Source organism: Lontra canadensis, unplaced genomic scaffold (assembly GCF_010015895.1).
Source record: "Lontra canadensis isolate GAN:19392208 unplaced genomic scaffold, GSC_riverotter_1.0 scaffold180, whole genome shotgun sequence".
NCBI lineage: Eukaryota > Metazoa > Chordata > Mammalia > Carnivora > Mustelidae > Lontra > Lontra canadensis.
Window position 1 is genome coordinate 1,198,285 of NW_022631174.1, and position 27,817 is coordinate 1,226,101.

The following is a 27,817-nucleotide window of genomic DNA, read 5'->3' on the forward strand; positions in this document are numbered from 1 at the left end:
CCCGGAACTAGTGCTGACTGGGTACACGTGAGTGGCGGCATGGCGGCTCACCGTTCTGGGCCGCTGAAGCAGCAGAATAAAGCTCATAAGGGCGGGCGCCATCGGGGTCGGGGATCCGCGCAGCGGGACGGCAAGGGTGAGAAGATAGGTTTGGAGGAAGAAGGGCTGTTTAGTCTATATTAATTGCTTTGCTTTATGTCCAGACTGCGCTCCTACGTGCGGCCTGGACCCCGCGCTGAGGCCCTAAAGTTGGCGGAGAGGGTCCTCTTTCTTGACCCTTTGGTACCTTGCACAAGATCACTTACTGATCTTATTCTAGGTCGTCTAGCACTGAAAACCCTAAGCAAGAAGGTGAGAAAAGAGCTCAGCAGAGTAGACCAGAGGCATCGCGCGAGCCAACTCCGAAAGCAGAAGAAGGAGGCGGTGAGAGGAGCAAGGATTGGGGAGTGGTGTGGCTTCACAAGTGTTCTAGGCGGATAATGCCTCGAACTAAAAAATGTGACCCTAGGAGGGGGCTGGGGATATCACGTGTCAGGCGTGCAGATCTATGCGCACACTAAGGCATTCTTTGCCTTGGTCCGAGTTCCGGCCCACTCTCCAGGCATACGTGCTTTTTTACAAGGAAAATGCGGTGGGCTGGGAGTGGGGAGTCTGGGGTGAGGAAGGGGCATCCATACTGTGGGAATGGCAATACATCGATTGGTTCTGTTAGGTTCTGGCTGAGAAGAGACAGCTGGGCTGCAAGGATGGTCCTCCTCATCAGGTACTGGTGGTGCCCCTGCATGACAGGATTTCCCTGCCAGAGGCCTTTCGGTTGCTTCAGGATAAGGACGCCGGAACAGTACACTTGAATGAATGGGGAAGCACTCATAGCTTTATGCTGTTATGCCCCCGCTTGAAACATCGGTGGTTTTTCACATCTGCAAGGCCAGGTTAGAGCATACAACTGTATTTTCTCTTGTTTTGTTTTGAGTAATGGTAATATTCTTAATAGTATAATGTGCTGGTGTCAAACACTGCTTCCCACCAACTTTGTTTTATATGTCTAGGAGATCTGCACACTGTTTTAGACATGGCCAAAGCCGCGGATACCATCCTTTTCCTCCTTGATCCACTAGAAGGCTGGGACAGCACTGGGGATTACTGCCTTTCCTGCCTCTTTGCTCAGGGCCTTCCCACGTATAGTAAGTGAGGTGGTAGTATTAGAGGCAAAGGAGGGAAGTGAATTGGCATTTCTCATGCACCTATAATTTGCCAGGCATTATGTCCAATACGATATAATAGTATAGCTGGTGGGTTGTATTTGGCTGATGGTGGGTTGTACATGTATGGCCTAAATTTGGTCCATCCCTTAGAAATTATCTATCAAGGTCCCTTTTTGTTTCTGGACTGTCTTTTGTTTCACTATAAAAACTTTTTAGGATAGTTGAGTGTTGGGTTTCTCAGTGATCTCTGGGCTCACAACTGAACTGTTTGTGAATTACCGGGGGGATTTACATGTAGTAAAACAACAGGTAACAAAACCCTTTCTTGTTCACAGCACTAGCTGTCCAGGGTGTTTCTGGCCTTCCACCAAGGAAACAAATAGATGCCAGAAGGAAGCTAACCAAAACAGTAGAGAAGCGTTTTCCTGATGACAAACTTCTCCTGTTAGACACTCAACAGGAGGCAGATATGCTGCTCCGGCAGTTGGCTAACCAAAAGCAACGGCATCTTGCCTTTCGAGATAGACGGGCATACCTGTTTGCTCATGCTGCTGACTTTGTGCCGAGTGAAGAAAATAACTTGGTGGGCACTTTGAAAATCTCAGGCTATGTTCGTGGGCAGGCTCTGAATGTAAATAGCTTGTTGCATATCATTGGACAGGGTGATTTCCAGATGAAACAGATAGATGCCCCTATGGACCCTTTCCCTTTAAATCCTAGAATGATGAAATCCCAAAAGGACCCAAGCATGGCAATGGAGGTAAGACTGATGTTCTTAAAGATTTTTGTATTGTAGATTCATGTGTAACCTGGTGTAGGATGTGAACTAATGTCAGAGAACTGTACTGGTCTCTGGAGGTGACTGCTAGTGTGAAATAAGGCAGTTGTCAACTATGAACATGTTGACATAATCACGTATTTATCCAGCACTTATAGGTGCCTTGCACAGCATTTGGCTTTGAGTTTATACAAGACATACAAGATGTGGTCTTTCTCCTTGGACCACTTAATTAGATAGAAAAGAAAGGCAAACAACTGTGAAATAAAGATTGAAAAAGTGTGGTTAAGCTATAGACCTGCTGTGGAAGTTGAGAAAGTAGATTAGCAAGCTTCATAGAAGAAATCAGACTTGAGTCAGGTGTTGAGAGGGATGAGTGGGATTTGTCAGTTGAACAGAGATGAAACAGTATCGAAGAAGATCGAAACAACATGAACCTAGGCACAGTGACAGATCAGAGGGTTTCTTTGAACTCTGAAGAATCAGCTTGAAGGGGGTAAGGTATGTAATAAATAGATAGGAGTGAGACCAAATTGTGAAAGGCCTCAAAAGCAAGCAAAATAGACCTAAAATGCTAGGAAATTGAATGTTTGAAACATTTGACAAATTTTGGCTTTCGTTTCAGTCTGTTTCATTTTTTTACTTGAGAACTATGTTATTTTTGGATCTTTCTGGTTACTATATTAGATTTGGTAGGTTTTTGGGTAATGTCTGATTGGAGTCAACTATTTTCATTTTTAGATTTGCACTCCAGATGCTATAGCTAATATGGAGGAAGACCTTAAGGTCCTAATGAAGGCAGACCCTGATAAACAAGAGTCTTTGCAAACAGAGGTTATCCCAGATCCAATGGAGGGGGAGCAGACCTGGCCCACAGAGGAGGAGCTGAGTGAGGCAAATGGTTGGTATTGGCAAACTTGTTTGTAATTCATCTTGCCTGGAATTGCGGATTTTCTCTAGCTGCTCACAGTTAGGGTAAAGTGGGATGAGGATTTATTTGGAGGTCAGTTTTTCTCTTTTTAGCTCTAAAGGCTGTATGTTTGCACCAAGCAAACATTGGACACAGCGTTGCTCTGTTTTTCAAAATTACTTGTATTACTGTTTTTCTTTTTTTTTTTAAGATTTTATTCATGTATTTGACACAGAGAGAGACAGTGAGAGAGGGAACACAGGCAGGGGGAGGGGGGGAGGGAGAAACAGGCTTCCTGCCGAGCAGAGCCCGATATGGGGCTCAATCCCAGGACCCTAGGATCATGACCTGAGCTGAAGGCAGATGCTTAACGACTGAGCCACCCAGGTGCCCCTTGTATTATTGTTTCTTAGCAAACAGATAAACAGCTGTAATTTGTTGCAGTTATTTAGCTGTGTAGTATTTCTAGTTCTCTCTTTTTTCTTTTCTCCTTTTTTTTTCAAGTATTGCTAGTTCTGAGTCAGCCAAATTAAATTTGGAACTAGTCTGTTCTGTTCATAGTCTGTTGGAATTTCTGGTGTTGGTAGCAATATCTAGTATCTTGCTTAGGTGAGAATACCCTAGTAGCAGAAAGGAGGCATATAATTAAGCTTAACTCATGTGGGCTTTTACAGACTTCTTGAAGAAAAGTCCCAGGTTGGTAAAGAAAGTTCCCAAAGGGACATCCAGTTACCAAGCTGAATGGATTTTGGATGAGGATGGTGAAAGTAGTGGGGAAGATGAATCTGATGATATGGAACATGAGGATTTTATTGAAGAGGAATCTCAGGTAAAGAAATGGACCCTTGGACCACTTCTGTGTAGAGCCCCATATGCAAGGCAAAGTGCAGTCCTGACCTTGGGAGGTGTGTGTGTGATTAGTTTCCTAGGAATGACTTGTAACTGCCAGAAATGAGAATTTATTTTTTAATCTCTGTTGGAATTGATGTTGGTTTGGACTGGGTGTCCAGTAAAAATTATTTTACTTTTTCTTTTTTTTTTTAGATTTTTACATATTTGAGGTGCCTGGATGGCTCACTTGAGTTAAGCCTCTGCCTTTGGCTCAGGTCATGATCTCAGGGTCCTGGGATTGAGCCCCCGCATTGGGCTCTCCGCTCAGCAGGGAGCCTGCTTCCCCCTCCGCCTGCCTCTCTGCCTACTTGTGATCTCTCTCTGTCAAATAAATAACTAAAATCTTTTTTTAAAAAAGAAAAGATTTGGGGCGCCTGGGTGACTCAGTGGGTTAAAGCCTCTGCCTTCGGCTCGGGTCATGATCCCAGGGTCCTGGGATCGAGCCCCACATCGGGCTCTCTGCTCGGCAGGAAGCCTGCTTCCTCCTCTCTCTCTGCCTGCCTCTCTGCCTACTTGTGATCTCTCTCTGTCAAATAAATAAATAAAATCTTAAAAAAAAAAGATTTTATATAATTATTAGAGCATGAGTGGGGTGAGGGGCAGAGGGAGAAGCAGACTGTCCACTGAGCAGGGAGCCCAATGAGGAGCTCCATGTCGGGCCTCCAGGATCATGACCTGAGCTGAAGGCAGACACTTAACTGACTGAGCCACCCAGGTGCCCCCAAATTACTTTATTTCTAGTTCAGTGCCTATAAGGTAGAGACAGGTATGAAACTATAATCTTTATTCTACAGGATGAGGGCAGTGAAAAGGAAGAGGAGGAGGAATATGAAACTATGACTGTGGGAGAGTCGGTGCGTGATGATGTGTATGATGAGAATGTGGATGATGAGGCTGAGGAAAAAATGTTGGAGAAGTATAAACAAGAAAGACTGCAAGAGATGTTTCCAGATGAAGTAGATACTCCCCGTGATGTGGCTGCAAGAATTCGGTTAGTCAAGAAGTCTAAAATCAGTATGTTTTTATTTGAAATTTATGTGGCTCAGAAAACTATGTCATTGTGATGCAAAAGAAAAAAAACACATTGTCCCTGCTCCTGAAGGGTGAGAATAAGATGCACATACAAGAAACAGTAATATATAATCAAGTTCTAGACTGTGTGGTACAGACTAACAATGTTATAGTGCTTTAATGAAAGAGAAATACTAAGGTGAATCAGCAAATGCTTCCCTGTAGGAGCTAAGACTAAAAGTATAAAATATCTGCAGATGTGGGGGAGTTTGGGCAGGCATAAAAGCATTGATCATTGTCTGTTCTGGAGGTGAGTGACTAAACCCAGAGAGTTTATAGTGGGTATTCGGGGGTAAGACTTTTATCAAGGATCTTGTTTGCCAGATTAAAGAGCTGCTCCCTGAAGGAGCCACTGAAATGACTTTGTCAGTGAGGAACTGGGGCTTGGTTCTGATATATTTGTTAGAAGCTATTTTTTTTTGTTCTCTTTAAAGATTTTATTTTTTTATTTTTTTATTTTTTAAAAAGATTTTATTTATTTATTTGACAGATAGTTTAAAAAGATTTTATTTATTTATTTGACAGATAGAGATCACAAGTAGGCAGAGAGGCAGGCAGAGAGAGAGAGAGAGAGGAAAAAGCAGGCTTCCCACTAAGCAGAGAGCCCAATGCGTGGCTCCATCCCAGGACCCTGGGATCAGGACCTGAGCCGAAGGCAGAGACTTCAACCCACCGAGCCACCCAGGCGCCCCTCTTTCAAGATTTTATTTATTTATTTGAGAGAGAGATCACATGGATAGGAGGGCCAGAAGGAAAGAGAGAATCCCAGTCAACTCCATGCTAAAAGTACAGCCTGATGCGGGGCTCGATGCCAGGACCCTGTGATTCTGACCCTTAACTGACTGTGCCACCCAGGCACCCTTGTTAAGAAGCTGTTTTGAAATGTGATTTTAGGGGTGACTGGGTGGCTCAGTGGTTGAGTCTGCCTTTGGCTCAGGTCATGATCTCAGGGTCCTGGGATTGAGCCCTGCATTGGGTTTCCTGCCCAGCAGGAAGCCTACTTCTCCCTCTCCCATTCCCCCTGCTTGTGTTCCCTCTCTGGCTGTGTCTCTCTCTGTCAAATAAATAAATAAAATATTTAAAAAAAATGAAATGTGGTTTTAGGTTATTAGGTTATCTTGAGAGACAGCGATAAAGGTGTTTTGTGTTTTTTTTTTTTTTAAGATTTTTATTTATTTATTTGACAGAGAGCACAAGTAGGCAGAGAGAGGAGGAAGCAGGCTCCCTGCTGAGCAGAGAGCCCGGTGCAGGGCTTGATCCTAGGACCCTGGGATCATGACCTGAGCTGAAGGCAGAGGCTTAACCCACTGAGTCACCCAGGTGCCCAAGGTTTTTTGTGTGTTTTGTTTGTTTGTTTGTTTGTTTGTTTTTTAACTAGAACCTTAGCTATTTTAGAAGTGACTTGAGTGAAAAAGTAAGTAGTACCATATAAATTTGACTATTCTTTAAAATCTCCTATATCTAGATTTCAGAAATACAGAGGCCTCAAGAGCTTCCGGACATCTCCATGGGATCCTAAGGAAAACCTTCCTCAAGATTATGCTCGGATCTTTCAGTTTCAGAACTTCACTAATACTAGGAAACGCATTTTTAAAGAAATTGAGGAAAAAGAGGTTGAAGGAGCTGAGGTATCTGCCTTCCTTTGCCCATCCCTATAATGTGCTTTTGTTTGCCGGGGTGCCCCATCCTTTATTCCTCTTGGCGTGAGTACCTTAGATTTGTGCTGCCCATAGTTGAATTAAAGGAGCCACTGAGTCACTGGTAAGATAACATTGAGAACAAAGAGGTTTCAGATGGTAACTGTGAAAAAGTTTATTAATCTGGATGGTTGAGGCATCTGTGAAAGGCAGTTTTGAAGGGTGAGGATAGGCTTTAAGAGTAGACTAAATGACTTTTAACATATTTGGAGAAATGCTTCATCATTATTGAGACCTTAAGGGTAACTGCGTGATTATTTTCTGCTTTCTTCTGGCAGGTTGGCTGGTATGTCACACTTCATGTCTCTAAAGTCCCTGTCTCAGTGTATGAGTACTTTAAGCGAGGAGCACCCTTGATTGCATTTTCTTTACTACCTCATGAACAGAAGGTGAGTTAGTGTCTTGTGGGAAATGAGGAGTTATGAAACTTTCCAACCAGCTTTGTATTGTATGACAGTCTAAAATTTTATGTGACTGACATTTTGTTCATTGGGATGTGAAAAATCTGCTTTTGGATTAGAAATCAAGAGAATATGATAGAGAAGTCAATGATGGTGTTACCCAACATGTCTGAACCTGTCTGAAGCATCTCAGTGATGCAGTCTCTGTGTTCTGAGACTTCTCTAAGTATGCTCATCAGATCAGATTTTAACCAAGGGTTGGCAGCCTTAACAGGGGGTGGGGGTGATGCCACGGTGTAGATCTCTTTTATCTTGGTGGCCAGTAGCCATGTGTGTGGGCGTGGATGTGAGAGCTCTTGGCCCTTGGTCAGTCTGAGAGTTGAGGGAAGGGTCTTGAATGAGTATGGTTTTAAGGCATGTGGTGAGTGAGTGACTTGATCTGATTTTGTGGCAGATGTTGAGCTTTTGTAGTTGGACACCTGAAGGTGAGCTCGTATGGAAGGATACAAGAAGGGCTCTAAAAACCAGCTTGTGTTTGACTTGAATACCAGTTGCTGGTAAATGTAAAAGGTGAACCACGTTTTGTCAGCTATACTTTTCCATAAATAAGTTTTTGTGGTTTTTTTTTAAGATTTTATTTATTTGACAGAGAGAGAGAGATCACAAGTAGGCAGAGAGGCAGGCAGAGAGAGAGAGAGGAGGAAGCAGGCTCCCTGCGGAGCAGAGAGCCCGATGCGGGGCTCAATCCCAGGACCCTGGGATCATGACCTGAGCCGAAGGCAGAGGATTTAACCCACTGAGCCACCCAGGTGCCCTTCCATAAATAAGTATTAAAGGGAATCTGAACCTGCTAGTTTGGTTCACCTTCTTTCAATTAAGGCTGCTATATTTTAAAGATTTTATTTATTTGAGAGAGAGAGGAGAAGGAGAGGGAGAAGCAGACTCCCCATGGAGTTGGGAGCCCGATTCGGGACTAGATCCCGGGATTCCGGGAACATGACCTGAGCCGAAGGCAGTTGCTTAACCACCTGAGCCACCCAGACACCCAAGACTTCTCTTATTTTAGATATGAAGGTCTGTTTTTCTTATGCGGTTCCCAGATGTCAGTACTGAATATGGTGGTGAGCCGGCACTCTGGCCACACTGAACCTGTGAAAGCCAAAGAGGAGCTGATCTTCCACTGTGGGTTCAGGCGCTTCCGAGCCTCACCTTTATTCTCTCAGCACACTGCAGGTAAGGCAGTGGGGAAGCTTCTGGGTTTTTGTCCATCTTAATGTCTTCCGGGGGACTACAATTTGTAGTGGGGGCATGCAGAATGCAGTTTCAAACTCTAGGTTTCTGGGTTAGGGATATTTTCAGTACTCTGGTCTAGGAGCCAATGATGTTTTAATTCACAATGTCTGAACCTGTCTGAAGCATCCCAGTGATGCAACCTCTGTGTGGTGCTGAGGCTTCTCTGCCATGAGTACTCTGGATAATTTTTGTTTTTCCTAGCCATGCTAACTAAATGAGGGACAGACTTCTCTTTCCCTTAAAATATTTTATTTCCCTATAAGTTCAGTACTAAGAAGTGGGGAGGGTTTCAGTGAAGGTAAAAGCAGAAACTTAGGTAGGTCTCAGAATCAGAGATTAGCAAAGTATGGCCCTTAGGCCAAATCTGCCCCACCTCTTGTTTTTGTTAAATAAAATTTTGTTGGAACATAGTTGTGGGTTTTGGGGGTTTTTTTACCCTTTCTTTTCTTAAGTATTGTCTGTGGCTATTTTTCTGCTGTAGTGGCACTGTTGAACAGTAGTTGGAACAAAAACTGTATGGCCATAAGCCTGAAATATTTACTATTATCTGGCCCTTTATAGAAAATATTAGCCAATCCTTGCCCAAAACTAAGAGCTGTTGATTTAGTGGAGATATTTTCTGTAAAGCATTGTTTCTCAAATGAGGTAGGGGTGATAAATATCAATCACCTGGAGAACTTTTTCAAACCCCAAATATAGTCCAAGCTCCAAGATTCTGCATCTAGTTGAAAAATCACTCTGAACAACCAAATTGTATCTTTCAGTTGTATTGAGGTAGGAAAATATTGTGAGAACTAGCTGGGTAAAGAAACATAAGTTGCCTTAGGTTTAAGAGTTGCAGTGACACAGCTTTTCACAGGTTTCTGGATTACCTATGGTTTCTCAAAATGTTTTGGGTTTTTCTTTTTTAACCCCTATTATGGTAGCGGATAAACATAAATTTCAGAGATTCCTGACTGCTGATGTGGCCTTGGTGGTGACAGTATATGGCCCAATCACGTTTCCTCCTGCATCTGTGCTGCTTTTCAAACAGAACAGCAATGGTAAGTTAAGTTCACTGAGGTGAACAGGCCTGTAGGTCCTTTGTAGGTTTAAAACTATTTTCTGTATTTAGATTTAAGGGCCATTCGGTATGAAGAAAGTAATGATAGTTTTTGAAATATCCCAATCTCACCCTCACAGTGGTCTGTGGCAAGGATGACAAACAGGGTTTTATCTTGCTAACAAAAAATAGCTAATTGGTAGATGCTGCTCAGACTGTTAAATTTAGGATAGGTTCTGGGGAACCCTAGTGTAAGGTTTCTCTAAGAGTTTGTTTAGGTCTTTAAATGGACTGGAGCAGTAAATGAAGGCTTTGGCTTGTAGACTCCTGCTGTCTGCTTTTGCTCATTAGGAATGCACAGCCTCATTGCCACAGGCTATCTATTGTCAGTGGATCCGGACAGAATGGTCATCAAGAGAGTTGTTTTGAGTGGTCATCCTTTCAAAATTTTTACTAAGATGGCAGTAGTGCGTTACATGTTCTTCAACAGAGGTAGGTGTGAAGGATGAGATCAGATTGCCTTTGTGGAGTGAGGGTTGAGTTTACATTTTGTAGGTATTTTCATCTTGGTCTTCTGTGTGTTTCATTCTAAGAGGATGTGTTATGGTTTAAACCAGTGGAACTGAGAACAAAGTGGGGCCGCAGGGGACACATCAAGGAACCTTTGGGTAAGAAAATGTGGGATTTGGTGCCTTGCCCAGGTTTTCCCAGTGCTACTAAATGACTATTGGGTTAGAAGACTACCGCTTTAAAATTTTCTATTTTAATGTGACCAACTTGGCTGTTTCCTTTCTAGGTACTCATGGCCACATGAAGTGCAGTTTTGATGGGAAGCTAAAATCTCAGGACACAGTACTGATGAACCTCTATAAACGAGTTTTCCCCAAGTGGACTTACGATCCATATGTACCAGAACCAGTACCATGGATGAAAAAGGAGATTTCTTTAGCAGTGCCTGAAATGGACATGGAGTAATGGATTCATTGGGATTCTGTCTCACTGTTACTAGTGAACACTCTAGGAATGGGAACCTACAGGCTGTAATTAGGCAAAGTTTGTGTTTTCTACTTTAGCCTAGAGGTCTACTGCCTTTTTGCAAAAGGCTTTTCTTGGCTTTGACAAGGTATCTCAGTAAACTATGGATATTTAACTCTTGCTACTTAGTTAAAAAAAAGAAAGAAACAACTGTTACTGAAACATCCACTCTCCATTAGGAACTTGAAAGTTGTTTAAGAGAGGAATATAGGAAGTTAGAGTAACCAGGAAACAAAATTTCCAAGTGACTAGAGATACTGAATCCCATCTCTTTTGCATAAACTAAACAGAAACAGATTGATAAGGAGCTGGCCTTTCAGCCTGCTTCACCCAAGTTAGGGAGGTTAGGTCTACATTTCCACCACTGAGCACAATACAAATGTTCTTTACTTCTGGGGAAACTGTTTGAAAATGCTGAGACAGGACAGCAGCCACTGCAACACCAGCTGTAGGTTCAATAAGCAGTTTCATCCTCTCCCACACCAGCTGGGTTGCATACTGTTGGTATGGAAGGGAGTAAGAATTAGTGAAATGGGAAAAGGGGAAAGAGCCCAGTTGGTTGACCTTCACAATTAAATGTCAGATGGGGTTATATGCCCAGTCTAAATTTTTCTTCTTGACCATATATATATATGCTCACCAATGAAGGACAGGACTTTTTTCCCATCCTAACTCTGTTTCTACTGTTGAGCAGATTTTCTTAATACATCTGGGGCACCCTCCCATGTCATGAAGTCATCTAGTCAAGTCCCCAGAAAGTAAGTTGCTACTCAAAACAGAAGACTCTATTGCCTAAGAATTTGCTCCATTCTTTCGTATTTTCCTTTCCTATCAGAGCCTCACCTTAATTTCATCCTCTGTGACTGTGAAGACATCATCAACAAGGTCCCTTATAATAGGCCAGGTGTTTAAACCAATGCTGGATTTGACACCATCTGCTATGGTTTCTGGAGGATAGGGATTGGGAGTCAGTTCCCCTTTCAGCTTGGACTGGTAGCAGTCATCTGCATTCAAGGGTTCAGCAGCATATACCTTCACACTAGGTCTCAGAGCCTAGGAAAAGGAATATTAGACATCTTAAAACTAGCCACAGCATTTTGCTTGCATATCTGTAGTAAAGTAGGCAATACAGGTAACTCATTTCTGTTCAAGAGCCTTTCCCTTGATTGATGTAATAAAAATAGACCTTCAAGGGGCGCCTGGCTGGCTCAGTGGCTTAAAGCCTCTGCCTTCAGCTCAGGTCATGATCCCAGGGTCCTGGGATCGAGCCCCGCATCGGGCTCTCTGCTCAGCAGGGAGTCTGCTTCCCCCTCTCTCTCTGCCTGCCTCTGCCTACTTGTCAAATAAATAAATAAAATCTTAAAAAAAAAAAATAGACCTTCAAGCATTTTAAGTTGTATGCCTAATAGCCTTTAGTTGCTTAAATCACATCCAGTTCTCCTGGTAACTAGGGAAAAGAGTAGCCCTTGACTTGGATAGTGGGTCGTTGAAATGGGATTCAGGGAAAGGACTGTGAGGATGCCACTCATGACTGCTTTTGCTTTGTGAAGTTGTTACCATTAAGAACAGGGTAGTGAGGCAGAGAAGAGCCTTCCATTTCAAGTGCCAAGGGTTGGTGGGAAAGAACAGCAATTTGGGGGAATGTTGAGCCAAGTATCCACAGTGTACTATAATGTAAAATAAAATTATCTATGCCTGAAGCAGGGAGTCCTCCAGAAGCTATTTTCTTACCTTAACTGTAATTGCTATTCCAGCAACCATTCCTCCTCCTCCTACAGGTACCACCAGTGCATCTACCAAGGGTACCTTTAGTGAAAAGAATATAAAGTATAAATAGGTCTATTAATAACCAGTTTTATATGTGTATAAAATAATTATACAGCCAAACATTAGCTTTATCAGTGGCTAAACAAGAATTAACAGCTATTACCTGGTTTAGTACTTCCATGGCAATTGTCCCTTGCCCAGCTATCACTGCAGGCTCCTGGTTGGGATGTACCATGATGCCTTCTGTTTCTTCCATAATTCTTCTGGTAACATTTTCTCTGGACTGAAAGAGTACATTAAATTAATGTATTTGATTTGTATTTAAAAGTTCCCAACAAGGGTGCCTGGGTGGCTCAGTGGGTTAAAGCCTCTGCCTTCGGTTTGGGTCATGTTCCCAGGATCCTGGGATCGAGCCCCGCATCAGGCTCTCTACTCAGCAGAGAGCCTGTTCCCCCCCCCCCCCCGCCTACTTGTGATCCTTCTCTCTCTCTGTCAAATAAATAAAATCTTTAAATAAATAAAGGTTCCAAACAAGTTTGATTCAGTCATTTAACACTTGGCCATCCTTTTTTCAGACTTACTGGGGACTGGGGATATAACTGAACAAACTAGTCTCTGCTCAGTGGAATTATGTTCTAATATGCAGAGGGGTGGCATATAAGTAATATGTCTAAATGCTGTGGAGAATAGTCTGTTTTACAGGGGGTGCTTAGGAAGGGTCTTGAGTAATGTAATATTTTAATAGGATTGAACAAATGCTGTAGATCTCCAGAATATTCTAGAGGGAAAATAATAGCAAATGCAAAGACCACAAAGTAGTAGTGCTTGGCTTTTCTGAGAAAAGGCTAAGTTAGTATGGTTGGTGTGAAATGTTTGGTGGGACAGTAATAGTGGGAAAGACTGAAATGGGCCAGTTCATCCAGGCCTTAAGTGATTGCAAGAATTTTGGTTACCAGTGTGTATAAGATGGGAAACGATTGGAGGGTTTTCAGCTAACGAAACAAGTTTTAACATATTAAATGGATAGTGCAAGGGTGGAAGGAGGGAGACCACTTAGGCTACTGTACCTAGGTGAAAACATGTTCATTTGAATCAGGGCGTTGATGGTAAAGCCTGTTAGAAGTAGTTGGATGACAGAAATTATTTTTTTAAAGTTTATTTAAAGTTTATCTACGTCCAATATGGGGCCTGAACTCAAAACCCTGAGATTGAGTTGCATACTCTTCCAGCTGAGCCAGCCAGGTTCCCTGGGTAATGGAAATGATTAGAAAGTAGGACCAAGATTTGGATGTAGGGTGTGGAATTCTCAAAGGTGACTTCATTTATTTTGAGCAACTAGAAGGATAAAAGTTGCCATTTACCAAGATGGAGAAGACTGGAAGAGGAGCAGCAGTGGGGAGGAAGATCAGGAGTTTGGTTTTAGACATAAGTTTAAGTTGCCTTTTAAGACATTTCCAAGTGGGAATATCATCAGGGAATCATTGGAGATCCAAGTCCGGGTTAAGGGCAAAGGTCAGGACTGGAGTTAGAATACAGACTTTTTTTTTTTCCAGATATTTTTAAAAGTTTTGTTTTTGTTTTTGTGGTTTTTGAGAGATAGCGAGAGCAGAGGGAGGGCCAGAGGGAGAGAGAGATAGAAGCAGACTCCCTCCCAAGTACAGAGCCCCACACAGGGCTCAATCCCACGACCTTGAGACCATGACCTGAGCCTAAACCAAGAGTTGGTCACCCAACTGACAGAGCCATGCAGGCACCCCAGAGAATAGGTGATAGGTTAAACTATGAGATTAATGATCTCATCAGAGTGAGCATAGGTAGAGAAAGGGTAGAGCATGCTAACATTGAAAGGTGAAGAGGAAACACAGAAGAAACAGCCAGTAGGCTAGAAAGAAGTTTCATTTGATGGTGAAAGTTGGTAAGCTGACACTGAACACTGCTTTCTTCTTACCTCATCACTCTGTTCACTGTACACTATGGAGGCTCCGTAGGCTTGTATTGCTAATTTTTTACAATTGGGAGCTGTTTCGGGCACCACGATATAAGCAGGAATTCCTGGGAGGAAGAAACATGTTTAGTTAGTACAAATCAAGAGAATTTAGAATAGAAATGTATGTTTAATTTGCTTATAATGAGATAGGAACCTGGAAATAACCTTCCCACAGTAGTCACCAATCTCACTGAATAAGAATACTTTTCCACTCTTCTCGGATGATCGTACACAGTACCCTGAGAAGTTAGTCAAGTACCTTCCAATTTAGCAGCATAGGCGAGAGCCTGGCCATGGTTTCCACTGCTGTGAGTAACCACGGCTTTGGGCTTCTCTTCCGAGGTGGCAGGAGTCAAGCCTTTGACTGCATTAAGGGCACCACGAATCTGGAAAAGGGATGGTGAAACCATGTATTTGATTTGATTTAAAAGTTTCTTTTCAAAACACCAAGGAACTTTCCTAGATATTCTCTGCCTAACACCACACATCCATTCTATCACAAAATCTTGTTGATTGTACCTCTGAAATAATCTCCTGTGTTTTTGCCACTACCTTGGTGAAGCCTCATTTCTCAACTTGCATGTTATCAAACCTCAAGTAATCCTGCCCAGGGATCATTCTCTAATATTTCCACTAGATTATGGAAGTGATCTTTTAAAAATGTTCTCTTTTTACTGACTACCTATTTTGTAAATACAAATTCCTTACAAATTGCAGTCTTTCTAAAACATACTTACTGCTTCTGTCACTGTTGTAGCCATCCTAAATTACTTCCAGTTTCCCTCCTACAGGTTAGCTCACACCCCTGTACCTCCCAGCAGGCTGGTACCCCTACATATAGTTCTTTTCCTTCACTCCCTGATCTGGCTAAAAGTACTCATCCTATAAAATTTGGGTGAAACATCATTGGTTCAACTTCCTTGATCTCCCATGCAAAATTAGGCATTTCATTCCACGGTATTTTATTTGTATCTCTCAAGTTACTTGTCATTAACCTGTTTGTTGACTGGCCTGTCTTGCAAGTGTAACTAATAGTACAAGACCGTGTGTGTGTGTGTATGCCTAGTATAGTTAGTTAAAATAAGTATGTGATGTGTGATGAATGAAAAATAAACCATGGCAGAAGCAAAGGGCAAAAGAGAATGGAGAGTTTAATATAAAAGTTCTCATTAGGGACGCCTGGGTGGCTCAGTCAGTTAAGCGTCTGCCTTCAGCTAAGTCATGATCCCAGGGTCCCGGGATCTAGCCCTGCATTAGGCTCCTTGCTCAGTGGGGAGCCTAGCCTGCTTCTCCCTCTGCCTGCAGCTCCCCCACCTGTGCTCCCTCTCTCTCTCTCTCCCTCTGACAAATAAATAAAATCTTAAAAAAAAAAAAGTTCTCATTAATGGATGAGGAAATGTAGTCCTAAAACTACCACTTAACAGGTACTAGTACCTATCAGGCATAGTGCTAAATGCAACATTCAGATTTATACCTGAAAGAATCTTAAAACTCAACTAACAGAAATTAACTGCACTGAATCAACACAGAAGTCTTTTACCTTTTAAAGTATCTATGTAAGTAATCTCTACACCCAATGTGGGGCTCAAACCTCAAAATCAAGAGTTGCATGCTTTTCTTACAGCAAGCCAGGTGCCCCCAGAAGTCTATCTTTATGCAAAGGAAAGGCTCTGACATATTTCCTAGAATAAGGGGTTAGCTAGATTTAGATCTTTTACATTCATAAGGTATCAATGAATAGCAAGTTGACACAACTTGGTTGTATACAGGGTGATCACTCTTGCCCGTGTTGCCTTGCAATAATTAAAGTTAATGTCTATTGTGTGAGTTTAATCACAGGTGCCCCTTTCATTCTCAACCATGTCCTAGTTTGGACAGTAAATTACATCATCACCCATAATGCTAAGTAACCAGTACTTTATCGAAGGAAAACTTCTACAACCCCTCATTCAGCTATAAAAATAGTTTACCTACCTCACTGGGTGGTCAGGAGGATCAAATAAATGTGTATGGGAAAGGGACTTGAAAAGATACATGATATATTATCAAAGGGCATTATTACCTTAAAAGATCCAGTTTTCTGGAAGAGTTCACATTTGAAGAAAAGATTGCGCCCTGTTACTTGATTGAAAATGAAACTTGTTAGCACTGGTGTGAGGTGAATAAAATCTTGAATGTTGACATGAGCTTTTTCAACATCAGCAAAAGAGATGCAGTACTGAGCACACATGGTCCTGAAACCCAGGAATAAAAAAAAGGGGTCAAAGCAAAGCCCAAAACAATATCTTTAATGAAAAGATTTTGAAAATGGCTAACAGACCCACAGAATGTACAAGAGTGAACCATAATGTAAAACATGGACTTTGCTAATGACACATAATGCAGGTTCAATTGTAACAATCCCATTCTGATAGGGAATGTTGATAATGGGGGAGGCTCTCTTTCTGGGGGGTGTGTGTAAGATATATGGGAAGTCTCTTCAACTACCCATCAATCTTGCTGTGATTTTTTTTTCTTTTAAAGATTTTATTTATTTGACAGATGAGATCACAAGTAGGCAGAGAGGCAGGCAGAGAGAGGAGGAAGCAGGCTCCCCCACTGAGCAGAGAGCCCGATGCAGGGCTTTAACCCACTGAGCCACCCAGGCGCCCCTCTTGCTGTGAATCTTAAATTGCTCTAAAAAATATTTTTTAAAAAGGGGGTGGAGGAGGGGCCCCTGGGTGGCTCAGTGGGTTAAAGCCTCTACCTTTGGCTCGGGTCATGATCCCAGTGTCCTGGGATCAAGTCCCGCATCGGGCTCTCTGCTCAGTGGGGACCCTGCTTCCTCCTCTCTCTCTCTCTGCCTGCCTCTCTGCCTACTTGTGATCTCTATCAAAGAAATAAAATCTTAAAAACAAAAAGGGGGTGGGGGAGGAAAATGTACAACACAGGAAAATACACTTGGGGTCTGTGGTGGTAATGGAATGGTCTCTGGTACTGGGGATCCAGAATCTCTGAATAGAAGGGAACGTATCTTGAAGCTGCATTTCTTAGTAAATTTTTTTCTTCGGGGCACCTGGGTGGCTCAGTGGGTTAAGCCTCTGACTTCGGCTCGGGTCATGATCTCGGGGTTCTGGAATCGAGCTCTGCATCAGGCTCTCTGCTCAGCGGGGAGCCTGCTTCCCCCTCTCTCTCTCTGCCTGCTTCTCTGCCTACTTGTGATCTCTGTCTGTCAAATAAGTAAATAAAGTCTTTATAAAAAAGGGTTTTTTTTCCCCCCTGGTGAATCTTTATAGGAAAGGCTTAAAGCTTACCCCTCACTCATACCATCCCTTACCATCCAAGCACTGTTACTGGTCTCTACCTCTTCATCATTTTTGTGAAGCTTGAATGAACTGGGTTCAAAATCTATTTTTTTTTTTTAAAGAGCCACCCAGGTACCCACAAATACATAAAATCTTAAAAAAAAGTTATTTAGGGGTGCCTGGGTGGCTCAGTGGGTTAAGCCTCTGCCTTTGGCTCAGGTCATGATCTCAGGGTCCTGGGATCGAGCCCTGCATTGGGCTCTCTGCTCAGTGGGAGCCTGCTTCCCCCTCTCTCTCTGCTTGCTGCTCTGCCTACTTGTGATTTCTGTCTGTCAAATAAATAAAATAAGATCTTTTAAAAAATTATTTAGCAAGGGAGAAAATTGCTTATAACCTTGTCATCTTAATCAGTTATGTTCATTTTCGGGGCACCTGGGTGACTCAGTGGGTTAAAGCCTCTGACTTCAGCTCAGGTCATGATCCCAGGGTCCTGGAGTCGAGCCCCGCATTGGGCTCTCTGCTTACCAGGGAGCCTGCTTCCTCCTCTCTCTCTGCCTGCTTCTCTGCCTACTAGTGATCTCTGTCTGTCAAATAAAAAAACAAAATCTTTGAAAAAAATTATGTTCATTTTCTGTCTCGTTTCTTCAGTATACATACATCACATGAGAGTTAAAATCAGCACCTTCACAGGTACTTGGATGGTGAAAGTGAGGGTAAAAAAAAAAATCAATATACTTTCTGGAAAAACAAATCTCATTTAAAAATGGGCAAAGGACTTGAATGGATGTTTCTCTGAAGAAGATATACAAATGGACACAAGCACATGAAACGATGCTCAACATCACTAATCACTAGGGAAATTCAAATGAAAACCACAATGAGATACCCCCTTACACCTGTTAGGATGACTACTATTAAGCAAGCAAGTGTTGGCCAGGATGTGGAAACACTGGACTTTTTGTGTGCTGTTGGCGGAAATATAAAATGGTGCAGCAGCTATGAACAGTATGATAGTTCCTCAAATAATTAAACACAGAATTCCTCATGATCCAACAATTCCACTTTCAGCACCCTTAAGCCCCACATTCTTCAGGGGTCAACTGTACTTTGAAGTATAGTTTCAGTGCTTCATACTTGTAAGACAGACAAAATTTCTGTAGCAGCCTATACTAGGGAAGCCCCCACACAGCCTGAACTTCTTTAATTTTTTTTATTTTAATTTTTATTTATTTATTTATTTTTAAAGATTTTATTTACTTATTTGACAGATAGAGATCACAAGTAGGCAGAGAGGCAGGCAGAGAGAGGGGTGGAAGCAGGCTCCCCGCTGAGCAGAGAGCCTGATGCAGGGCTCGATCCCAGGACCCTGAGATCATGACCTGAGCTGAAGGCAGAGGCTTAACCCACTGAGCCACCAAGCACCCCTATTTTCTTATTTTTTAAAGATTTTATTTATTTATTTGTCAGAGAGAGAGAGAGAGAGCACACACAGGCAGGGGGAGGGGCAGAGGTAGAAGCAGGTTACCTGCTAAGCAAGGAGCCTGATGCAGGACTGTGATGCAAGGCTGGATCCCAAGATTCTGGGATCATGACCTGAACTGAAGGCAGCCATCCAATGGACTGAGTCACCCAGGCATCCCAAGATAAGGTGTTTTTTTTTTTTTTTTAAGATTTTATTTATTTGACAGACAGAGATCACAAGTAGGCAGAGAGGCAGGCAGAGAGAGGTGGGGGTAAGCAGGCTCCCTGCTGCGGGGCTCGATCCCAGGACCCTGGGATCATGACCTGAGCTGAAGGCAGAGGCTTTAACCCACTGAGCCACCCAGGTGCCCCAAGATAAGGTTTTTTTTTTTTTTTTTTTTTTTAAGATTTTATTTATTTATTTGAGAGAGAATGAGTGAGAGAAAGCATTAGAGAGGAGAAGGTCAGAGGAAGAAGCGAACTCCCCAAGGAGCTGGGAGCCCGATGCGGGACGAGATCCTGGAAGTCTGGGATCATGACCTGAGCCGAAGGCAGTCGCTCAACCAACTGAACCACGCAGGCTTCCAAGATAAGGTATTTTTAACTAAGTATTTAAATTGCTTACTGATGATATATATGAAAAGTAATAGTTTTTGTATATTTAGCATGTAATATGATACGTAAGTAGATTACCTTGTTAGATCTAATAGTTTTATAGTTCACTCTCCAAAGAATCACACTATCTGCAAATAAAGATGATTTGTTGGGGGCACTTGGGTGGCTCAGTTGCCAAGCGTCTGTCTTTGGCTTGGGTCATGATGCCAGGGTCCTGGAATTGAGCCCCACGTTGGGCTCCCTGCTTGGTGGGAAGCTCCCTCTCCCACTCCCCCTGCTTATATTCCCTCTCTTTCTGGGTCTCTGTCAAATAAATAAATAAAATTAAAAAAAAAGATGATTTGTCTTTACCTTATAAGTATACCTCTGGTAACTTTTTCAATGACTTCACAGCTAATTGGTTTATCTGGATTTGCTACTTCCTTCTGCATTAATTTTGGTAATTTTTATTTAACTTTTGGGGAAATCATCTAATTTAAAATCTCAAATGTATTAGTATAAAGTTGAACACATTAATATTTCTAAGCTTTCTTCCTATCTTTGGTATTTTTTATTCATTCAATCCACAAATTTTGAACACCTCTATGTGTCAGATATTATTTGATCCTGGGATATAGTGTTAGAAAAATAGAATTGTCCCTGCTCTTAAAGCTTATGATCTAGTGAAGAGATGTGTTATAAATAATCCAAAAATAAATATATATTTACAATTATTGATAGGAGATATCAGGGAAGTATGTTAGGAGACTATAATGGGAGGGTATTTAGATCAAGGAAGGAGGCTGAGGAAAGCCCTCTATAGAGAAGTGAAATTTATGACCCACAAGGTGAATAGGCAGAGTAGATGGAAAAATGTTTCAGCTGGAGGGAATATGCATGAATGCTTTAGAGGAAAGGAACATGGCATGTTCCAGAAACTAAAAGAAAGCCAAAATAGTGATCAGCGAGAAAGAGCAAAATTGGCAGGATCTACATTATAAGGGATCATGAGTCATGGATTTTTTTTCTGAAGAGCAATGGAATACCATTGGACAATTCTGAGCAGGTAAGTGACATGTTAGAATTTGCATTTTTGAAAATCACTGTGGCTACATTGTTCTGAATGAAAAGGAAAGAAATAACATTGGAATCAGGGAGTCCATTTAAGAAGTATTGTCTACATGAAAACGCACAGGTGCTTGGATGGTGAAAGTGAGGGTAGAAAAAAATAATATACTTTTTGGAAAAACAAATCTCATTTAAAAATGGGCAAAGGACTTGAATGGACGTTTCTCTGAAGAAGATCTACAAATGGGCACAAGCACATGAAACGATGCTCAACATCAGTAATTACTAGGGAAATTCAAATGAAACCCACAATGAGATACCACCTTACACCTGTTAGGGTGACTACTATTAAGCAAGCAAGTGTTGGCCAGGATGTGGAGACACTGGACTTTTTGTGTGCTGTTGGCGGAAATATAAAATGGTGCAGCAACTATGAACAGTATGGTAGTTTCTCAAATAATTAAACGTAGAATTCCTCATGATCCAACAATTCCACTTCTGGGTATATACCCAAAAGAATTCAAAAAGTGTTTCAAAGATGTATTTGTACACCTATGTTAATAGCAGCATTATTCATAATAGCCAAAAGGTGGGAGCAACCCAAGTATCTATCAACAGATGAATGGGTAAACAAAATGTGGTATATACATACAATGGAATGTCATTCAGCTTAAAAAGGAAGGAAATTCTGACAGACCACATGGATGAATCTTGGGGATATTAGGCTAAGTGAAATAAGCCAGTCACAAAGAAACAACAACTGTATGATTACACTTATGTGAGGTACCCGGAGTAGTCAGATTCATAGACAGAAACTAAAATGGTGGTTGCCAGAAGCTGGGGGCAGGGAGGATGGGAAGTTGTATAGTTTCAGTTTTCCAAGATAAAAGGAGTTCTGGAGATTGCTTATACAACCAATGTCAATGCACTTAACACTACTGAACTGCATACTTAAAAAATGGTTACAATGGTATATTTCATGTTATATGGACTTTACCACAATTAAGAAAAAAATCACACACACACACACACAAGAGATACATTTTGGAGATTATAATTAGGCCTCTTGGTTGCAAGTCATAGAATCCCAAGATGAACTGGCTTAGGCACAAAACGGAGGTAATAAGATTTACTGGTTCATGGAATCCAAGAGTTGAACCACGGGAAGGGCAGGAATATGAAATCTCAGGAACAACTGAAACCAGAGACTTGATATTTTTCCAGGACTTTCTCATTGTTTCTCACCTCTGCTGTTTTTTGCATGTTGGCTTCATTCTTTTTCATTGCAGACCAGCTGGTTCCACATGGCAGGACATTTGGCTGCTGACAGCTCCTGTTTTACATTTTATGGCTTCCACACAGGAAAGGGATTTTTTTTTTCTTAGTTTCAGTTCAAAAATTCTGGATAAGGATTCTGATTGGCACATCTTGGCCCAGGACCAGTGGCCAAGGGTGTGAGGTCATTTGAACAATACTATGCAACAGTCACAAGTATTTACAGAAACATGAAAAAGAAACAGAATGATTTTTATAACACAGTATCAATTACATACATTTAAAACACATATATAAAATGATACAATATATTATTCAAAGATACATATATATCCAATGACATATATTAAACACAATTAGAATGGCTACCTAAGAAGGGAGGGAAGGAACATGAATAAGTTAAAGAATAAAAGATAAAATGAGAAAGGACTTGTTGATGAAAGGGTGAACCAGATATGATTGCCTCAAATCTCTGTACCTGAGGGAAAAATAGCAAACAAAAGTGAGAAGAAGAAAAAAATGAGAGAAAAAGAAAAGGTACTTCTGAGTGAGAATGGGACGGGGTGGGGGGCAGTTTTCGAGAGAAAAGATGAGAATGTTGAGATAATACCATAGCTGTCCACTACAGAGAGAGAAAGCATATATTCTGATATTGGATTAAATGTGGGGAGTGAGGGAGGTGGAGGTTAAGGGTAACTCCTGAGTTTTAAACTTAGATGATGGCATAATTAATTGAGATATGACTAGTGAAGAAACAAATATTTCAAGGGAAAATCAGAGATTTCATGAAATAAGTTTGAATTACTTATGAGACATCTAAGAGGATTTCCTTTTTTTTTCTTTGCCAGAAATGTGTCTATTTTAACATCTATTATATTTCTGAAAAAATGAGCTCTTTATCAATTTTTTAATTAATTTTAATTTTTATTTTATCTTTATTCTATTTTCTCTTGTTTAATAATTCTTATTAACGTTCATTTTTTTAAAAAGATTTTATTTATTTATTTGACAGACAGAGATTACAAGTAGGCAGAGAGGCAGGCAGAGAGAAAGGAGGAAGCAGGCTCCCCGATAAGCAGAGAGCCCGACGCGGAGCTTGATCCTATGACCTGAGCCAAAGGCAGAGGCTTTAACCCACTGAGCCACCCAGGCGCCCCTAACTTTTATTTTTTAAAAAAGATTTAAGTATTCATTTTATAGAGAGAGTGTGCAGTCGGGGAAGGGGCAGAGGGAGAGGTAGAAAGAATCTGAAGCAGACCCTGCACTGATAGCAGAGAGCCTGATGTGGGGCTCAATCCCACCATAGTGAGATCATGACCCTAGCCCAAACCAAGAGTTGGATTTTTTTTTTTTAAAGATTTTATTTATTTATTTGACAGAGAGAGAGAGAGAAAGAGAGATCACAAGTAGGCAGAGGCAGGCAGGGGAGTGGGGGAAACAGGCTCCTTGCCGAGCAGAGAGCCTGATGCGGAGCTCGATCCCAGGACCCCGAGATCACTAACTGAGCAGAGGCAGAGGCCCCACCCACTGAGCCACCCAGGCGCCCTTAAGAGTTGGATGTTTAACTGACTGAGCCACCCAGATGTCCCATTATTAATTTTCATTCTTTAAAAACTTTTAATTTTTTTTTAATTTTAAAATTTTATTTATTTTTTGTTTTTAAATTATAATTCCAGTATAGTTAACATACGGTGTTCTATTAGCTTCAAGCATACAATATAGTGACTCAACAATTCTATACATTGCTCAGTGCTCATCAGGGTAAGTGTACTCTTTAATCCCCTTCACCTATTTCACTCAACCCCCTACCAACTTCCCCTCTGGTAACCATCAGTCTCTATGGTTAAGAGTCTTTTTCTTGGTTTGTCTTTTTCTTTTTCTTTTTTTTTTTTTTTAAAGATTTTATTTATTTATTTGACAGAGAGATCACAAGTAGGCAGAGAGGCAGGCAGAGAGAGAGAGGAGGAAGCAGGCTTCCCGCCGAGCAGAGAGCCCAATGCGGGGCTCGATCCCAGGATCCTGGGATCATGACCTGAGCTGAAGGCAGAGGATTAACCCACTGAGCCACCCAGGTGCCCCTTGGTTCGTCTTTTTCCTTCATTTGTCCCGATCCCAGGACCCTGGGATCATGACCTGAGCCGAAGGCAGAGGCTTAACCCACTGAGCCACCCAGGCGCCCCTCTATCATATCTTCTGTATCCATTCATCTGTTGATGGACACTTGGGCTGCTCCCATAATTTGGCTATTAAAGTTATTTATTATTCGTGCAATAAACACAGAGGTACATGTACCCCTTTTGAATTACTGTTTTTGTATTTTGGGGGTAAATACCCAGAAGTGCTATTACTGGATCTCTTTCTTTTACAATTAATAATAAAAGCACACAGGCTATTAATTTTCCTCTGAGTATATCTTTAATGATATACCCACAGGATGGGCACCTGGGTGGCTCAGTTGGTTGAGCATCTGCCTTTGGCTTGGGTCATGATCCCAGGGTGCTGGGATCGAGTCCTGCATTGGGCTCTCTACTCGATGGGGGGCCTGCTTCTCCCTCTCCCACTCCCCATGCTTGTGTTCCCTCTCTTGCTGTCTCTTTCTGTGTAAAAAAAAAAAAAAAGATATACCATAGGTTTTGCTATGCAATATTTTCATTAATTTTATTATTCTTTTAAGATTTTATTTGAGAGAGAGAGAGTGAGAGAGACACCATGAGAGGGGGGAGGGTCAGAGAGAGAAGCAGACTCCCCACTGAGCAGGGAGCCTCATCTGGGGCTTGATCCCAGGACTCTAGCCCAAAGGCAGAACCCAAAGGCAGATGCCCAACTGACTGAGCCACCCATGTGCCCCAGTTTTAATCTTTAAAGAATCTAGTCTTCATGATCCTGGAGTCTTGGGATGGAGTCCGGATAGGGTTCCCTGCTCAGCAGGAAGTCCTCTTCTCCTTCTGATCCTCTCCCCTCTCGTGTTCTCTCTCTCAAATAAATAAATAAAATCTTTAAAAAATTTTTTGTTTAAAAAATTTCCAGGGACGCCTGGGTGGCTCAGTTGGTTAAGCAGCTGCCTTCGGCTCAGGTCATGATCCCAGAGTCCTGGGATCGAGTCCCACATCAGGCTCCTTGCTCATCAGGGAGCCTGCTTCTCCCTCTGCCTCTGCCTGCCATTCGTCTGCTTGTGCTCTCTCTCTCTCTCTCTCTGGCAAATAAATAAATAAAAAAAAATCTTAAAAAAAAAAAAAAAAAAAAAAAATTTCCAAGCTGGGGAGCCTGGGTGGCTCAGTGGGTTAAACCTCTGCCTTTGGTCCAGGTCATGATCTCAGGGTCCTGGAATGGAGCCCTGCATTGGGTTCTCGGCTCAGTGGGGAGTCTGCTTCCCCCTCTCTCTGCCTGGCTCTGCCTACTTGTGATCTCTCTCTGTCAAATAAAAAACAACAACAACAACAAACAACAACAACAAAAAAACACTTGCTTAAAAAAAAAATTTCCAAGTAGCTACGTTTTGCTTAATTTGTGCTTATTCATTTCTAATTTTACTACTCTGTGCTCAGCAAACATGACCTGTACAATTTTTGTTTTTAGAAACTGAATTCCTCCCAGGTCACCTGGGTGGCCAGCTGGTTGAGCATCTGCCTTGGGCTTGGGTCATGATCCCAGGGTCCTGGGATGGAGCCCTGCATCAGGCTCCCGGCTCAATGGAGAGTCTGCTTTTCCCTCTCCCGCCCCAATTTCCTCTTGTGTTCTCACTTTCTCCAATGAATAAACAAAATATTTAAAAAAAAATTTCAATTCCTCCCTTCTCTACTATTCAAACTTGTTATTTTTTGGATTACCCATATGTGACCAAATTCCTACTGTAAGAATTTAAAACATTACAGAAAAATAAAGAACCTTCACTTTCTAATCCTTAAATCTATTCTCTTCTACAAAGATAACCACTTTAAAATGTTTAATATGTCTTCTTGCATACCTTTTTTGGATGTATTATATAGAAACTTACATATACAATAAATGTTTTTTTGCTGTACTCAAATAGAACCATACTCTATGTATTGTTCTACAACTGCTTTAAAACATTTTTTAAAAATTATATATCTTGACTGTTTCATGTCAAACACAATTCTTTTTTTTTTTTTTTAAGATTTTATTTATTTATTTGAGAGAGAGAGACAGTGAGAGAAAGCACAAGAGTGGAGAAGGTCAGATGGAGAACCAGACTGCCCCTGGAGCTGGGAGCCAGACGTGGGACTCGATCCCAGGACTCCAGGATCATGACCCAAGCACAACGCAGCTGCCCAACCAACTGAGGTACCCAGGCGCCCCACATTTTAATTCTTTAAACTCAGAAGCTTTCACTGTAATACAGGCTTTAATATGATTGTTCATTTATTTTTACCTTGTTATTTCATGAACCTTTAGATCTGAAGGCTAAATTTAAGTCTTAAATTTAAATTTTCCTATCAACTTAGTAAATTTTCTTCTATTATTTCTTTGATTCCTGTTTCTCCTCAGTCAGTTCTCTTATCACCTTCTGGAACTTGTATTTTATTACTAGTTTTCTGGATCCATTCTCCATGTCTTCTATTCTTGTCTCTCATAGTTTTATACTTTCCCCTCTGAGTTCTGGTAAATTCTCTTGAACTGGTTAAACTTTTGACATATCTCATTGGCAGTACAGAGACTGTTGCATTAATTTGGCAATCACGTTTTTCCTAAGAATTTTGTTCAGATTATTTTTCCATCTTTTGAAAAAAAAATTATCCAATGTGTTAATTTCAACGTTAAAACATGTTCGTTTTGGGGTGCCTGGGTGGATCAGTTGGTTGACCATCTGCCTTTGGCTCAGGTCATGATCCCAAGGTCCTGCCATCCAGTCACTTATCTGGCTCCCTGCTCAGGGGGGAGTCTGCATCTCCCTCTGCCCCTCCCCCACTCCTGCGCGCGCGCGCGCGCGCGCGCGCGCGCTCTCTCTCTCAAAAAACAACAAAAAAAAGAATTACAGTTTTTAATATTTCTCCATATTTTGTTCATGTTTTAAATATTGCCACTTGCTCTACTAAAATTAATCTCCTTCTTTGAAACACTGAATCTTTTCACATATCTATTGACTTTCTCCATCTGCTTAGCCTTCTGGTGGTGAAACCTATGTCACAGAATAGGGATTGAATGAGTTATGTCAGAGACTGATCAAATCTTTTAGACCCACTCAAAGGAAAATTACTGGGTAACTATTTGATGGTGTACAGGTCCAATAGACTGTATGGGATCGGTAAAGAGGAACAGGTGGAGAGAAGCAGTCTTGGGGGAGGGAGTTTCCCTACGGTTCTGAACATGGGCTCAGGAACAGGAAGTTAAAATACGAGTCTTCTGATGCGGTTACATTTCAAAGATGGAAAAAACAAAACCACCAACACAGATCCAAGGAAGTCAAGTAATTTTTCCAAGAATCCACAATGATACAGAACTTCAAATCAACTTACAATACCTCCTGATTTACTTCCACACAACCTCCCCTCAGCAAGAGCCAACCATACTGTTTTTTGTTTTTTTAAGAAAGGTCGGGGAGTGGGGAAGTCAGGGGTTTTGGGGATGTTAGTCCGCCATTAAAGAAAAGACTGATATACTCTGATACTTACCCACTGTGTCACCCTGGGCAATTTGCTACGTTTCTCTAAGATTCAGTTTCCTTATCTAAAAAAAGGGTGGGGTGCTCGTAGAAGACCTTTAAGGTCCTCAAGTAACAGCCTGGGACGCTAGTCCGGGCCTGTGGAGGCAGACCCTGGCCTAAGACGACCGGAGGAGGCCGGATTGTGGGTTGTCTCCGTCAGCCCGAGCCCCAGACCAGCACCAGTGTCCTCGATGGCCACCACAGCAGCAACAGCAGCCAACGCCACGAACGCCCGCGAAGCCTGGCCCGGCTCCACTCCGTCTCTTCTCACCTCACAGGCGCGGCGTTCCCAACTCCAGCCTCAGCTCACCTTCCCGACCACACCTTTGCGCACGCGCAGTGCCCGCCTCCCCAGCTCTCTGGAGCCCCGGAACTTGCGTTCAGAGCTTTTCCTCC

At 41.9% G+C, this 27,817-nt stretch overlaps 2 protein-coding genes and 2 non-coding genes across 11 annotated transcripts; 3 read left to right on the forward strand and 1 right to left on the reverse strand.

The window, feature by feature from the left end:
* On the forward strand, nucleotides 1-10,608 carry TSR1 (TSR1 ribosome maturation factor). Of its 2 annotated transcripts, XM_032846754.1 has the most exons (15): nucleotides 1-136; nucleotides 320-423; nucleotides 713-932; nucleotides 1,050-1,184; nucleotides 1,541-1,965; nucleotides 2,725-2,884; nucleotides 3,568-3,722; nucleotides 4,579-4,775; nucleotides 6,321-6,483; nucleotides 6,831-6,941; nucleotides 8,054-8,186; nucleotides 9,173-9,289; nucleotides 9,640-9,780; nucleotides 9,882-9,956; nucleotides 10,085-10,608. In XM_032846754.1, exons 1-15 carry the CDS (start codon nucleotides 40-42, stop codon nucleotides 10,261-10,263), a joined length of 2,412 nt encoding a protein of 803 aa, XP_032702645.1. In that variant the 5' UTR covers nucleotides 1-39; the 3' UTR covers nucleotides 10,264-10,608. The 2 variants fall into 2 exon arrangements, with proteins under 2 accessions (XP_032702645.1, XP_032702644.1); XM_032846753.1 differs by lacking the exon at nucleotides 1-136 and having other exon boundaries at nucleotides 153-423.
* Nucleotides 7,090-7,181, forward strand: LOC116860654. Its single transcript, XR_004381331.1, has one exon. It is a non-coding gene; the product is annotated as a small nucleolar RNA SNORD91 family (small nucleolar RNA).
* Nucleotides 8,321-8,415, forward strand: LOC116860658. Its single transcript, XR_004381335.1, has one exon. It is a non-coding gene; the product is annotated as a small nucleolar RNA SNORD91 family (small nucleolar RNA).
* Nucleotides 10,477-27,804, reverse strand: SRR (serine racemase). Of its 7 annotated transcripts, none has more exons than XM_032846758.1 (9): nucleotides 27,693-27,804; nucleotides 21,730-21,958; nucleotides 16,140-16,311; nucleotides 14,337-14,463; nucleotides 14,039-14,142; nucleotides 12,254-12,373; nucleotides 12,055-12,129; nucleotides 11,167-11,376; nucleotides 10,477-10,821 (listed from the first exon to the last, which is right to left on the reverse strand). In XM_032846758.1, the coding sequence occupies exons 2-9, from the start codon at nucleotides 21,756-21,758 to the stop codon at nucleotides 10,606-10,608; spliced, it is 1,053 nt and encodes a 350-aa protein (XP_032702649.1). In that variant the 5' UTR covers nucleotides 21,759-21,958; nucleotides 27,693-27,804; the 3' UTR covers nucleotides 10,477-10,605. The 7 variants fall into 7 exon arrangements, with proteins under 7 accessions (XP_032702649.1, XP_032702646.1, XP_032702651.1 ...); XM_032846755.1 differs by having other exon boundaries at nucleotides 27,390-27,799; XM_032846760.1 differs by lacking the exon at nucleotides 21,730-21,958 and having other exon boundaries at nucleotides 27,693-27,799.
* Nucleotides 27,805-27,817: the final 13 nt, after the last annotated feature.

Excerpts from the sequence above, each read along its gene's own strand:
- SRR (XM_032846758.1), bottom strand. The coding sequence starts at position 21,758 with ATGAAGCCAACATGCAAAAAACAGCAGAG. Across the intron at positions 14,143-14,336 it reads CTATGCTGCTAAATTGGAAG|GAATTCCTGCTTATATCGTG; the intron begins GTACTTGACTAA and ends TCTTCCTCCCAG. Across the intron at positions 11,377-12,054 it reads GAATAGCAATTACAGTTAAG|GCTCTGAGACCTAGTGTGAA; the intron begins GTAAGAAAATAG and ends TCCTTTTCCTAG.
- TSR1 (XM_032846753.1), top strand. The coding sequence starts at position 196 with ATGTCCAGACTGCGCTCCTACGTGCGGCCTGGACCCCGCGCTGAGGCC. Across the intron at positions 2,885-3,567 it reads GGAGCTGAGTGAGGCAAATG|ACTTCTTGAAGAAAAGTCCC; the intron begins GTTGGTATTGGC and ends GGGCTTTTACAG. Across the intron at positions 8,187-9,172 it reads ATTCTCTCAGCACACTGCAG|CGGATAAACATAAATTTCAG; the intron begins GTAAGGCAGTGG and ends CTATTATGGTAG.